General features: G+C 38.5%; 1 protein-coding gene across 5 annotated transcripts in view; it reads right to left on the reverse strand.

The window, feature by feature from the left end:
• ntrk3b (neurotrophic tyrosine kinase, receptor, type 3b) overlaps positions 1-14,149 on the reverse strand; it is a 215,610-nt gene that overhangs the window by 163,478 nt on the left and 37,983 nt on the right. For all 5 annotated transcript variants that reach the window (XM_059350870.1, XM_059350868.1, XM_059350867.1 and 2 more), the window contains exons 2-3: positions 13,823-13,897; positions 10,290-10,361 (exon numbers count right to left, since the gene is read on the reverse strand). In XM_059350870.1, coding sequence (XP_059206853.1) covers positions 10,290-10,361; positions 13,823-13,897 — 147 coding nt within the window. The remainder of the gene's footprint in view (positions 1-10,289; positions 10,362-13,822; positions 13,898-14,149) is intronic.

A 14,149-nucleotide genomic window follows, 5' to 3' on the forward strand; every position in this document is an offset into this window, starting at 1 on the left:
CGTATAATACTGGCGGGTCAGCTTTTATAGTACAATAATAAGATGATAATTTGGTATTGCCTCGCGGGCCAAATAAAATTACACTTCGGGCCAAATTTGGCCCGCGGGCCAGAGTTTGACACCCCTGCTTTAAGGTCTAAGCAAACACACAGGCCATGTGCCCACAAGAGTGATTCAGACTATGTTAAAGGTCGACGGTCAAGAACACATACAGTTATCACAGGGGGAAAAGTGTTTGTGGATGCATGTCCTCACACGGGGCCAGCCAGTGAAACCACTGCATTTTACTGCTGGGGCACAATCTTGCACCGTATGACCATTTTTCAACGGCATGCGTCCTCTGACTGCCTGACCGTGCAGAGCAAGGTCATATCACCACTGAATAGAAGCTCGTAACTGTGCGAGTGTGGGAGAGACCCAAACAGAGGAGACCACAATGAGCAATAGCCAATAATGATTTAATGATAATGAAGCTAACCCTGTACAGTCCCATCACCGAGCTGAGATAACACAATTAATTCCTGGAAAATAAATCTCCATAGCAGCAATGCACAACTCACGTCTTTATTGTGTGGCACCAAGTGTGTATGTGTGTTTGTGTGTGTGTGTTTGATCTTAACACAAATTCTGAAGGGGATTAAAGCTTCCATACAATTACTATTATCTGAGGACATTTCACAAGGGCTCTTGTCCTTCATATCTCCACCATCACATTCAGCAGGTGAGAGTAAAGCTCCTATTACTAATCAGAAGCAGCAGAGAGTCCATTCAGTACAAAGACGACGACAATTGATCTCAGGAATCTAAACTTCTGCAGAAACACTACGTGACTACTGCAGGAGATTTCTAAAGTGTACGGGTTAGAGAGCATTTGGGGAAAAAAGATACTGTTCTCTGTTCGTGATTGATTTAACTCAGTGGTGAGACCGGTTGCCTTAAATGTTTCATAATGTTTGGAATGAAGCACTTAAAGATTCAATGTGAAGAAGGTAAAGATTTGTAACCATGTTTCGTGGCAAAAGAAAACATATCAAAAGAGAGATGAGGAAATATTGGGGTGGCTGTCATTGCTGGAGGAAGCAGTAAAGAGATGAGGTTTGGTGCTGGACTTAAAGTGGAACATGTTGACTATATAAGAAAACATGTATTTAGCAAAACTAATAACAACACAAACTGTATAAAAAACATTCCAATTGGCGCCGTTATTTGGATTTAATGTTGCAGTTTTCTTGCTGGTTTTCTAATACTGACCGAAACAAGTTAAAACATAAACTATAGACCAATGCCCCACATTTTATAAAATAGATTATAAGATAGCAGAGTTATTTTGTTATTTTAAGTCATATATTGTCCTGCTGCTAGTGAGTAGTTATCTTTTATTTCTCTTTTAAATAACTGATGGCTGTAAAGTTGTGTTTCATTTTCCACCATTAGTGGATGATTGTGCACTCAAGTCAATTAATACAGTAATTCTAATGGGAAAGAATCATGTCCGTATATGTAATCTAATGTGGGTTTTTATTAAATTACATACTTTGTCAAAAAAAGAAAGATATATATGGATATGTTGATTTTTCATAGTTTGTTTAAATCAAAAATTCCCCTGAAATTATGTAAATTTTTACTAAATGTCATATTTTTCTGTTCCATGTGTTTAATGTGATGAAAACATTGTCAGAATATTTTTTAATGTCTCAATCTTTATTTGTGAACTTTATATTCTTGACTACAATTTGATATAAAAAAATTAATATAAAAAAAATTGAATTGGTTCAACATAGTAGTCCCCTATTGGCAATAGGCCAGGAATTACTTTTACAGGAATTGCACCTTTAACTAATTTGTGTTCAGGGAACCGAGTGTGATATTATCTAAGTCATCAGTGTTATTCATGCATTTGGTAAGCGACTGAAAGCAATCAATTAATGTCTCTTTAAACACCACAATTAGCAACATAATAATTTAGTAGCATGGGGTATTTTTCTTGTCCTGTCTTTATTTAGTTCTTTTTACATATAACTAAATAAAGAAACTAACTGGAATGTAAGAAAACACAACCACCACTTTTAATGAAAAAATGACATACAGCCACATAAAGAAAATAGACAGTTACACTGATGACAATAATGCTTGTCTAAACCAGTCAAACCCTCATAAATTGAGTTCGACTGCACAGGTAACACTGCCTGTAATAGTGTAGCAAAAGGCATTAAAACCTGTCATACAATTATCTTTATTGACTCACGCTCTATAAACTAAAGCTCTAATAATAAGGACATATCAGTACATATTCACTGCTTCACTAACCAGTAATATGGACTTTTTAGTTAGATGGAATAGCAGAAAAGTAGAAATTTGTCTCCTCCACCACCCTAACCCTTATACCCACCCTGTTCCCATGACGCTGAGGGCCTGCAAATAACAAAGAGCTATTACTGGAAAAACAGTCTATTTTATTTTGTTGTGTGGTGTGAAATTAAGACGTGAGAGAGCCAAGGGAACCATTTTTCCTTCTGTGTTTTTGCTGTATATTTTCTTCTACAAGAGTGCAAATAAAACTGAGCAAAGTTTGGTGGCACACAAACGTGGCAGCCTAGGGATCATAGGTTGGACACGCAAGAAATAAAATATGGAGTACAGATAAGACAGCTTGACATCTCCACAGCTACTGATGTAACTTACTGTTGCTGAGTTCAGTCGTTTTCTGCAAAGATTCTACAACATTACTGATTGTTCCTTTAATGTCCCCTTATGGTACTTAAGAGGTTCGCGACTGTTTCATCACTTTTTCCAGACACAACAACTGGTGAGATGGGATTTACTGCAAAAATCCCACAGAAATATTTTAAAATTGCTCGATGGGAAAAAAAACTTTTCACTGTAATATTAATAAATAGACTCATTTGCACGTATGCGTTAAGTTAGCAGACACATTTTCATTGCCAAATTAGACCATTTTATGTGAAGAAGCTGCAACAGCAGATATATATCTTAACTCTGTCACAACCCTCTCAGACAAAAGGACCAAAGTGAACTTAGAGCCTGTAGAGAATAATTATATGGCTATATACAACTTGAATATTAACTTAGGAAAAAGCTGTATTACCATTTCAATAGGTTTTACAGATTTAGACAATTTTATTATGTCTTTGCACTTAATGTAAGGAATTACGGCACCTGATGTGAATGTTTCTTATCTCATTCATACCATAAACACTTGCCAATGAAAGGCCTTTTGTCCTCAAATGAGAAAATACCCCATTTACTCTATGTATACTCTATCTAAAACACCATGAATATAGTTTTAGGGCCTCAGTTCCTGCAGATTACACTGCATGGAGGCCACTGATTTCCTGGCATTCTCACTGTGACATCAACACCAACAATTAGTCTGGCACATAATTTCAACATTTAACCATAATGTGCCATTTTTACACTTGTACAGGTTAGAAAAGACATGAAGTGATACTTAGTGAAATTTAGAGGAGCAGGCTGGACCTTTGGACTATGACAGGCTATCTGCAGTTTCCTTTTGTTTCCCTATTATGTTAAGCTAAGCTAACCGGCTGTATCAACCAGACCAGCATTGCATCCTCGCCAAGGCCAAGAGAAGCGAGCGGTCATGCAAGGACAGAAAGAGGAAAATGACGATAAGCTGTTGAAGCAAGTGAGGCTTTCACACTTACATTTAAGTCACATATGACACATGAATATTCTCCGTCATTCACCTAAGACCTGAATTTAAATTGCAGTGTCAGTCAAAATAATTGCAATTAGATATCACTTTCAAATTGTCCAGACCTAGTTAGGGTACAGTTTGTTTGTCTGTTCTATGTGTCTCTGTCAGCAGGATTAAGGAAAAAAAGTACTGGCCCAATTCTCATGAAATTTGGAGGAAGGATTTAGCATGGGCCAAGGAAGAACCAATTCAATGTTGGAGCCAAATCACGGGGCAGACACACAAATCATTTTTCACTTTTGTTAAAATACAAAGGACATGTGTGCTGCTATCATGTAGTGTGGGAATAATAAGAAAAATGAGCTTGTGACTCGGAAACTTCACAATTGCCCTCAAGTCTAAGAACATAATGACAATTAATAAATTTGTCTATAGCTATAATAAACGTTTGTTTAGGAAGAAATACATGCATACGAACATGTCAAAATGATAATCTAAACACATGTCAGATTGTTTATAGGATATCCAGTTTTTCTCTCCACCCAGAAGAAGTGTGGTCTTGATCTTTTGCATAGTACCCGTGTTCTAATCTGGTCTATTTAGCATTAACACACATTTCATTACATTACATTACATGTCATTTAGCAGACGCTTTTGTCCAAAGTGACTTACAATAAGTGCATTCAACCTGATGGTACGAGACATAGACCATAGGAATCAAGTAAGTACATAACTTTAAGAGCTAACTGTCATCGCTAAAGGAGTGCTATATGTTAAAGAAGAAAAGAAGAGAAAAGATTAAGAGGTTTTTTTTATAATATATATGTTAGGCGACCATGACTTAACCGAGGTATTGTTGGAAGAGATAGGTCTTCAGCCTGCGGCGGAAGATATTCAGGCTGTCTGAGGTCCTGATGTCGGTAGGGAGCTCGTTCCACCAAAGCCAAGACACGAGTGGTGATTATCATTTTAATTCAAATTTTCTTTCATTTTCTAAACTTTTGAACTGTTCTATATTTTGTGGTATATAATGCATCTGTCGTACTATTTAGAACCTTCTTTACTGGATCCTATTGAGATCATTTCATAACCTACTATACATCATTGTACAGATGTTCTGTAAACATACTGTTCCATTCATGAGACCAGAGTGGAGCACGGAGACGGTTACAGACCAGAAAGTGTACGATTCTATCTTGTTTGACTCTAATAACTGGCTTCTCGTAGTGATTTTGATCTTGGAATCTCAGCTTGTAACACTAATTGTAAATCATTCACCAGAAATACATCTGCTCAGAGTAAATATAACAGTTTGTTGATTTTCTGTTTGCATCTTGCAAACACATTAATTCAGAGTGCTGCTCAAATATTTGTGCCATGAGTGTATGTTACACAGATTTAATGCTGGAGAGTTAATCACAGTCTGGAGCTTTGTTTTGTCTTGCACAATGTATATTTACCTTTATGTCATTCAGCTGATACTCTCATCTGAGTTGTCTTGGAAATGAGAGCTTCTGTGTCTTGCTCAAGGACACATCAGCAGGGGAATAATTATTGAACATATTGGATTCTGCATGAATTCAATCTCTGCTGCTCCTTTATGCACCAGCATCCTGCTGATCACAATAAATGACTCCCTCGGGATATGGTATACTGTAATTAGTTTTATTTTGGGCTCAAATAAAATAAAGCGGGCCCGCAGAGGTCACCTCATCATTACAGCACCGATGCTTTGACAAGAAGTGTTAGGAAAATAAACAAGACTACAAAAAAGGGTATTAAATATAGCTGAGTTCATTTTTAATGAAGCAGGCAGATGTTTTGGTGAGAATACTCAGGCTTTTGGAGCTTGTAAGCTGTACTGTACTTTTGTTTGTTTGTTTCGACATCTGTTAGGCTGGCTGTCAGAGCTGCAAAGCTGTGTTTACACAGAGTTTTTACATTTGTGTCTGAATTGTTCATAAGAATGCTTTGGTAGAAATATTGGGGCGTCACCTTATTGACCCTTTATTTCTCTCCATTGTTTCATTTCTTCTTCACTTCCATTTCTTACTTAACTGTTGCTGTCTGTACATTATATAAGTAAAAAGTATCTGATTGATTCATTTAAACAACTTTAAAGTTGGGAACACATTTATGAGGAGTTCATATGACCTGACAGACCAATGCCATTGTTCAGATGACTGATAAATAAGGAGAATTTTCTCACAGGACTGGAAACCCATTTGTCTGAGGGCCCATTATCCCAAAAACAGAAACCATCCAAAGATTCTCTGAAGTCTCTTAGTTCTGAAAATCTCCACCTCTCTTTACATTTTGTTGCTAGTTGTATATTTTCATGTAAAACATTTTAACCCAAAGCACATTATTTCCCTAACCCTAACCAGGTGTTATTTTGGGCCCAACCATTCCTTAACCACACCGTTGTGCTGCCATAAAACAAGAAGCACATAAGAAAAACACCAGGAACTCAGATAAGTTCAATTTAAACGTTATCGAACAGAACAGATCAAATTGTCATAATGAAACAAATAAGTTTGCGTGGGTTGTTATGCTAATAAAAATATACCCAATGATTCACAGATGCCTGTTTCCTTATGCAAATCAGTGGCATCACAGCCACTATTAGTTGCTTGCCATAGACTGTAAAATATAAATAATGGACGTAGTCACTGTGACGTCACCCATTAGTTTGTTGACTGCCTGTTTGAAGCATTGAGTTCAGCGTTACTGCTTTCGCCATCTTGCTTTACATCCGTCGAAATCTTTGGACTTTGGAAGAGACCATATTTGTAGTGGGGAGGCTCAAGGACAGGTGAATCTAAAAATAAATTCTTTACCCCAAAACAAAATGTACGTTACTTGACAGAAAAATTGAACAGCCTAATCCTTGGAGTCTTATAGTACAATTGAACACTGAACTAGACAAAATGTTCAAATAAACTTTCATTCAATGAAAACACAAGGTGAAAGGTCAAAATTCGGAGACAAAAACATGACAAACAAGTTCACGACTATTTAGATGTACACGTACCGTGGATACGCATTGTTTTGCTTTGTTTCTATCCGGATTGACAGCTTGCTGACGTGGCGAGCACACACAAGTTAGCCACACCCCAAATCATAAGATTTTTTATCATCTATTTTCTTCTAAATTAGACCAATATTTACACAATTAATATCATATTGTCTTGAAGAAGACTGGAAAGTAGCATTTGAAATCATAATGTTGCCACCAGAATTTTTTCCTAGGTAATAAATCAAGTTTTGTCTCATTCTGTATTGAGATAGATAGGACCGGAGTTCTTTTGCAACCACTGTTGGCGACCCCTGTTGGAATTTTGAAAGATTGCAATCTTGAGACACTTCCAGGTTTGCTTCACTGCTCAAGACCAGGAAGTTGCCGCCTGGTGCTTGCCTATATAATAGTATTGTTTTGACATCACAACCTTACAGAAGTCTATGCGGCTCTAGAAGGTACAGTTTCTGAATACAAGCTGTGTGAATTTCTTTGTGGATTGAGCATTTTGATATCTTCACTGTATTTAAATAGCACCAAGACCTGCTTTATAATCAAAAAACACTTTTAAATCTCAATATTTGACCTTTAACTCAGAAGTAGGATTATAAATGGCCTTATTCCCATTTACCACAATGTTTGCTTTCTGGTCTGGAAGCCGATTTATATCATCACATATGAGTGGAGAGTATCACTACAACCCCACGCCCACAGCTTCAACACGACAACGCCGCTGTGCCTACCGACAGTTGCTATGATTGGACATTTGCTGTACAATTGTCACATAAATGTATGGAAGACATACTGTGCATACAAAATAATGTATGATACATGTGTTGGAAGAATGTGAATTGAGCAGAGAGAGTAAGTGGGTAGGGTGTTGGTTTACAGTATCGGATTCATGTTTCAATTTTCTCACAAAGCAGCAACCAGTTGAGCATGTGATGGCCGGGGCTTTGAGCAGACCTTTCTGACGCAGACATCAATGAGGTCGGCCCTCTGAGGCTAAGCTTAGGCATAATAATTAATCTTCTTTGACATCATCATCCTCGGTGTCACCTAGCAACAGTCCATCTGCATTAATGAGACCACAAAAGGAGCCTGTCACAAGCTGTCTGGGTGGGGCTCTCGATGCAAATGGCTCCATGTGGGAGAAGTGAAGATGTAGTGAAGTGACTTGATTTATCATTTTCTATTTGTGGATCAGCATTCATCACATTTTTAGCATGAATCTAAAGAGAATTTCATATGAGATCTTTAAGGGGGGGCGCATAAATTAACACTTTTGTGGAGGATTTATTTTTGTTTTTTCTGTAATTGTTTGCATTATGATAATCATTTACTTCACACTTTTGTTTGTCATTACACTACAGGTGAGAACAAAGGGAAAAACAGCATCATCACCCACTCATCAAATCTTTTTTTATACCTTTGCAAATTTAGATCTTTTTAAGTCCCCACCACTGCACAGCAATTATGCTTAGAGGGAGGGAACGAGGGAGGAAGGGTTGAGAAGGTTACAATCATTTATTTGTTTTTAGTCTAGTGTTAGTAAATCCATCTTGAGGCGAGACAATTAAAGAGAAGGGAGGATTTAATAAACTTTCATTAAATGTTGATGAGCTCGATTAGCTTTACCAATCACCTAACTAGATAAAGAGACAAGCCAAAATTTACTTTAAAGAATTCTACACACATGCCCACCCAAGGGACACACACACATACTCCGACACACAACAGTCAGCTCGTAAGGCAATGTATTTGCTGTCGCCAGAAAAAAAAAGTTGGCATTGTAAACCACAGATACGTACAGTGGCTATTTCTGAACCGCTGCTACTCATTGTCATTCCCCACTAGTACTTGTGTTACCTGGGGATCTTTAGTAATGTGTAATAATTGTGGAGGCCATCTGTGATTTTAATACCATTTGAATGTCCATGGCCATGCTTTGTCAATTTGTAAAATTTCCATCACAAACTACTATACCAACACAGAGGTCATGTGAAAATATTGCAAATTGGAAGGGTTGATACAATGTCAGACTGAGTTCTCACAGTTATGACATTACTCAATATTGATATTCTCTTATTTTCTTCTTGCTAAATGACATTATTGAACCAGCCTGGCATCACTGCATTAACTATGAAGCGCCTTAAAAATGGTTGGTCAACCATCAAGAAGTGATTCCACTGGTTTCCAGCGGATTTAACAAACACTTTACAAAAATGTCCATCCACATGATCAAATTAAATGATAAGATATTTGTCTCTTGTAGGCTCTGGCTTTTCTGGTGTTACAAGTCATATGGTTTCCCTGTTAACTAGAAACACAGAAGATGCTGTGATGTAACATTGCAGAAATGTAAGCGGTAATAGCCTGCATATTTGTGATTTGGGTGCATTTTGTCTTATCCTGTGCAAATGAACCACATAAAAATGTTGTGTGTTTTTCTAAAACACATGAGGTCCCCTGGTAATACTAGGCTCTGGTTGTGTCAAGAAACCAAAACTGCTTGGTTAAGGTTAGGAAAAAGATCAGGGTTTATGTCAAGGAATAAAAATCTACTTCTGTATTTAACTACTGGATGCAGTTTATTGTAGATTATACTGGATGCAGTGGGCGATGTAGAGGGTGACCTGGAATATGACATATTTGCATACAGAAGTAAATACATATATCCACAAGGGACATGACCACAACACTCGTCTACTGTGTAAAATTCCATTATTTGTTTTAACCATGTAACATTATCCCTCCACGGAGTTATACAGCATCACCAGCTCTAAAGGGTGCCAAAAAACATCTCATATTAACATATCTGTGGTTTGCAGAAATGTACAATGCCAACATTTTTTTTTCCTGTGACTGGGCTGTGAAATGACTTTTCGGCGTAAAGTTCTCAAATGTCAAATAATGAATTTCCTTTACTTGCATCCACATTATGAACTGCTGTTGCTATCTCTCTCTCTCTCTCTCACACACACACACACACATACACACACACACACACACACACACGGTGCAAAGTGCACAGATTTCAAGCCTAACAGCAGTCATCCGCAGAAGAAAAGAGAGACCAAACTGCCTCTCAGCTGACAACTGGAAATTGCAAATGGCAATGTGTTCAGGTAAAAGACTGTGACTGAGTTCCTCACCGTGTTTACTCCGGAAAATTGGGGAATAACAGGCTGTCATTCGGTGACACATCAGCCTTTGTTAAAGAAATTACTTTGCTCTTCGCACAGCTCTCTGATGCTCGGCCTCCTGGACAAATTGTCCATTTGGTGAGTGCAGACTAAATGGAACTGCGTCTTTGGCATGTTGCTGTACCGAAGCACAAAGAACCGGGGCAGATAGGAATCCAATTATCCCAGGCAAATAATGGATGTCTCATTTAAGATGTGCGGCCATTGCGACAGTAATGGCAGCGCCACAATTTTCCCCAAAGCCAGTCTCTATCAACTGCATCATCTTCTGTTCAACACTAACTCATCTATAGTCATACGCTACAAGCTGTCAAGCATTACAGATCATAACAAATCTTTTGAAAGCACGGGAAACATGTTTGTCAAAGATAGAATATTTACTCACATGTAGCGTAGGTGTGGGTTCTGAGCGAACGCTCGAGCCTGGATCACCTTCAGGTTACAATTCATGATAGTTCTGCAATGGAAAAAATGATAAAATACAGATGAAACCACCACTTTTTTCTTCCCTGCGTGGGTACATGCACACAGTACCACAGTGTTATGATCATCATGCATCAAGGCCATTTTTTATTTTTCCCCCCCATTTATTTCTCCTTATTATTTCTGCATGTCATTGTTCTTGTGCCTGTCTGCTGCTCATCTTGATTGTTTTCCCAGTATTTTGGTCGACTTTTATGACACTTCTGTCACTATTGTGTCCAAGTGAGTTTCATTTTTTATCTTCTCCCATTTGACAATGTTTTTTTGCATTTAAATCAAACTGCAAATAAACCATTTTTACAAAATGGAGGTCTCATATGACATTTCAATACATCTTTTTTTCTTTACATCTTCTAGCCTCTGCTGCTGCAGTCCACAGTCTATTTCAATTACTTCAACTTCAATCTGCGTGTGTTCACGCTGCGGAGCTGGCGCTGAAATTGAAATTCACTTTGAACCACCATTTGATGAAAGACTTGTGAACTTGTGTGTCTTTACTGTCAAACGAGTGAAACCTCTGATTAGAGCAGCGTGCATTCACATTTCTACATTGTGTTAACTTGTATGGAGTGAAATAACTGTGAAATTAAACTAATCCTCATTTTGCTGGGGACCCCGCGGAATCCTCTCTAGGAGTTTTGGTATTCCCAGCAACCCAGTTTGGGAATCACTGTTCTGGGCTACAATGGTAATGACTTCTAATCTTGTAATCACAGATGTCTCTCTCTAAAAGAAGTCATCGACATCATCAGCGAGCGCCTCATAACGCAGTGTGCTGATTATACCCAGCTGTTGGTGCCAATTACCTTCTAGAAGTCTGATCACGCCTCTGTGGTGTTGGACTGGGATGTCACGTTTCATCACCCAAAAGTTCCTGAAGTGGGGCTCCGGGACCTTCAAGGGTCTTTGAGAGTGTTTGTGGGGCTGTTGGAAACCTCCTGATGGGTTCCCCAACATATTACTAACAATAACTTCACTCTTATTTCACTCCATAGAAATTAGCACAACAATATACAAGGGTGGCTGCTGAGATGTGGTTATTATCCTTCCAGCAGTGATGACAATTATATTGAACACAATCATCTCTGTAAACAGCAGTTATTTGATGCTTGCTCGATTTAATGTGAGGTCTTAGACACGTTTAGGAGGCCAGAGCAGAACACGATTCACTAAGAGGAGAAGGGACAACACAGGGTCTTTATGCTCTTTGTGACATTTGTTTTTTTTAACCACGCAAAGAACCAGTAAGAAGACCAAAGCCCTTCAGCAAAACATTTTTTTCTTGAAGGATGCTATTGAACTACCTTGAAAATATGGGCCAGGTAGAAATGCGATGAAAACAAGATAAAAACCTTTCCAAACATGCAATGCCAAAATTGTGGCATTGTGGCACACAGAACAACCTGCATTGATTTAGTGAAGAGTAAAAAAAGTTTTTTATGTAATAATGTAACATTTTTTTTAATCTCAATGTCAAACATAACTTAATTAAACCCTACAGAGCACTAGATTTCATAATGTATTTCCTCTTACAATGTTTTAATTAGAAAATCCAAGCTCCATTATAATACTACTGTTAGCACTTTTAAAGATATTATGCAGATCTTTTATATTAGCTTTAATTTTTAAGTTAAGTGCCCATTTCAATACTCTGTCTGATTTCCCTGTTTGTAGTGTATGCAGTTGATCTTGTTTGTTTTTTATAATATACAACAGCAATTCCAAAAAAAAGTTGTGAAGCTTTGTAACAGACTGCATCAAATTCAGAATCAGAGTGTATATTGAAAAAAAAAAAAGGTTTAACAATTTCTGAATATAAAATACACTGTCTATGTGACATATTTTCAATGGAAAACTGTGCAAAGGGTTACCAAAATGATCACTTTTCTTTTTTCTTCCAACTCTTTTTGGAACCTGAGTTATAACATTAGTTCTTCAAGACACCTCCTCCTGTCTTAGCATATTGTTTGTCATTTGAAAGAGCACTCATGTGATGGTGCTCTGCCACCCTGTGTGATTATTCTGAATAAAAACATTTGATCGCTAAAAAAAAAAAACATTAGTTCTTCAACTGAAAAACATGACGGGGTCCATAACTGCCTGCTGTAAAAGTGACATGTCCCCTGTGTCCACCCCACCACAAATTACACTCTTGAATTGATCCCACTAACAAGTATTTCCTGTGTATCTGAAGTGTGATATCTTATTCCTCTGTGCCATAGAGCTCCAGTGCTGTCTAACAGCTATTAAAGAGACATCAATGAGTCACATCATTGCACTGGTTGACATGTTCTTTTATTACCCTGAACCATGGTTTTAGTCTTTTCATGGAATTTGTCGACAACACAAAAACTCAAAAAATCACCAGCCTTACCATAAACCGTTGAAGGTTTTTAGGAGCAATTTATTTGAATGAATTATTGCATCCTTTTTCTTTTGATTCAAATAAAGATTAATTAGGTAACATTTAAATATGGTGATGTAATGTATCCTGGTGTGACTTTTTCCTCACTCAACCCTAATAGCTAACAGCCCCACATGGCAGCATCACACAAGGTAGCAGCCTTCCCTGGGAAGGCCCGACTCCAGCCGGGGAGGAGCCAGCGTCCCCAGACAAGGCAGCAGGAGAGAGGCGGTGGTAATGAGAAAAATGCTAATTTTGTGGTGGAGATATTGCACTTGGCCTCCCTGATGAGGGATCAAGGGGATCAGGGGAAAGGCCAGCTCTGACTTTGGAGGGCAAAGGAGAATACGGTTCTCTGCAGAGATGGAAAAAAATAGACGAGTAAGTCAGGAGGCAGTGGCTAAGGGAGAATCGGCGGGGTGAGAGGAATGTAAAGGATGTGGCCTCCTCATAGTGTAGGGTAGCAAAGCAGGAAAAGGAGCGTAACATTGCTTTAAGAAGTGAAGAGATGAGAATTAAAAAAAAAAAAGAAAATCAACACTACGGCAGGGACCCCTAATTCAATTTTCCCTGCTGCTTTTTAGCATTATTTGATCAGTGGCTAAGCAAAGCGGAGGGGATGTTCCACCGGCGTGTGACTGTCGAGAATTAAAAGCCTGTTTAAACATCAGCTTGTGTTAGGATCAGAAACACACCCTTCACTCCCTCTTCCCTCTACGCACCCTGACTAACACCTTGTCATCTCCTCTGAGAATTAGCCGGGATGTCACATTCAGAGAAGTATCGGACATTAAATCCGGTGACGGCGCTGCTGCAGCCACTTGTATTCTCAGCTGAATTACTGTTCTCATGTTAGGAGGAAACTACTGGCCCCTCTGCAGTGAGCAAGCAGGCAACCTGATGGAAAACAGGGATTAACAGCAGTACAGGTCCCACTGTCCTTTTTTCTACATCTGCAACACAGTAGGAGTGAAACACATGAGGTGTCTCGATCATGGGCCTCCCCTCCAGATAACAGCATCAACACTCACAGTCTCTGTAGTCCAGTGTAGAGCTCCATATCGACGTCTCTCAGAGTCTGCAATCCCGTCCAGTTCTCTATGTGTCTGTAAAAAGACAGAAAGAGAATAGTAAATGAGACGTTCCTGCTCATCCGAGGAGAGACGAAAACAAATATGACGGGAGAAAGTCAGTCCCAAGTTACAGAACAACTGGCTGTGTGTTGTCAATGTTTTTTTTTTAAATCCATATTCATTTAAATTGCAATTATTGGAACAGTTCTGACAGAGCGCTCTCTGCTGCCCTCTGATAGATTTAATTGCCAAGAGGCGGCTTCTGAAGCTTAATCTATGAGGGTG

This window comes from Centropristis striata, chromosome 2 (genome assembly GCF_030273125.1).
Source record: "Centropristis striata isolate RG_2023a ecotype Rhode Island chromosome 2, C.striata_1.0, whole genome shotgun sequence".
Classification (NCBI taxonomy): Eukaryota; Metazoa; Chordata; class Actinopteri; order Perciformes; family Serranidae; genus Centropristis; species Centropristis striata.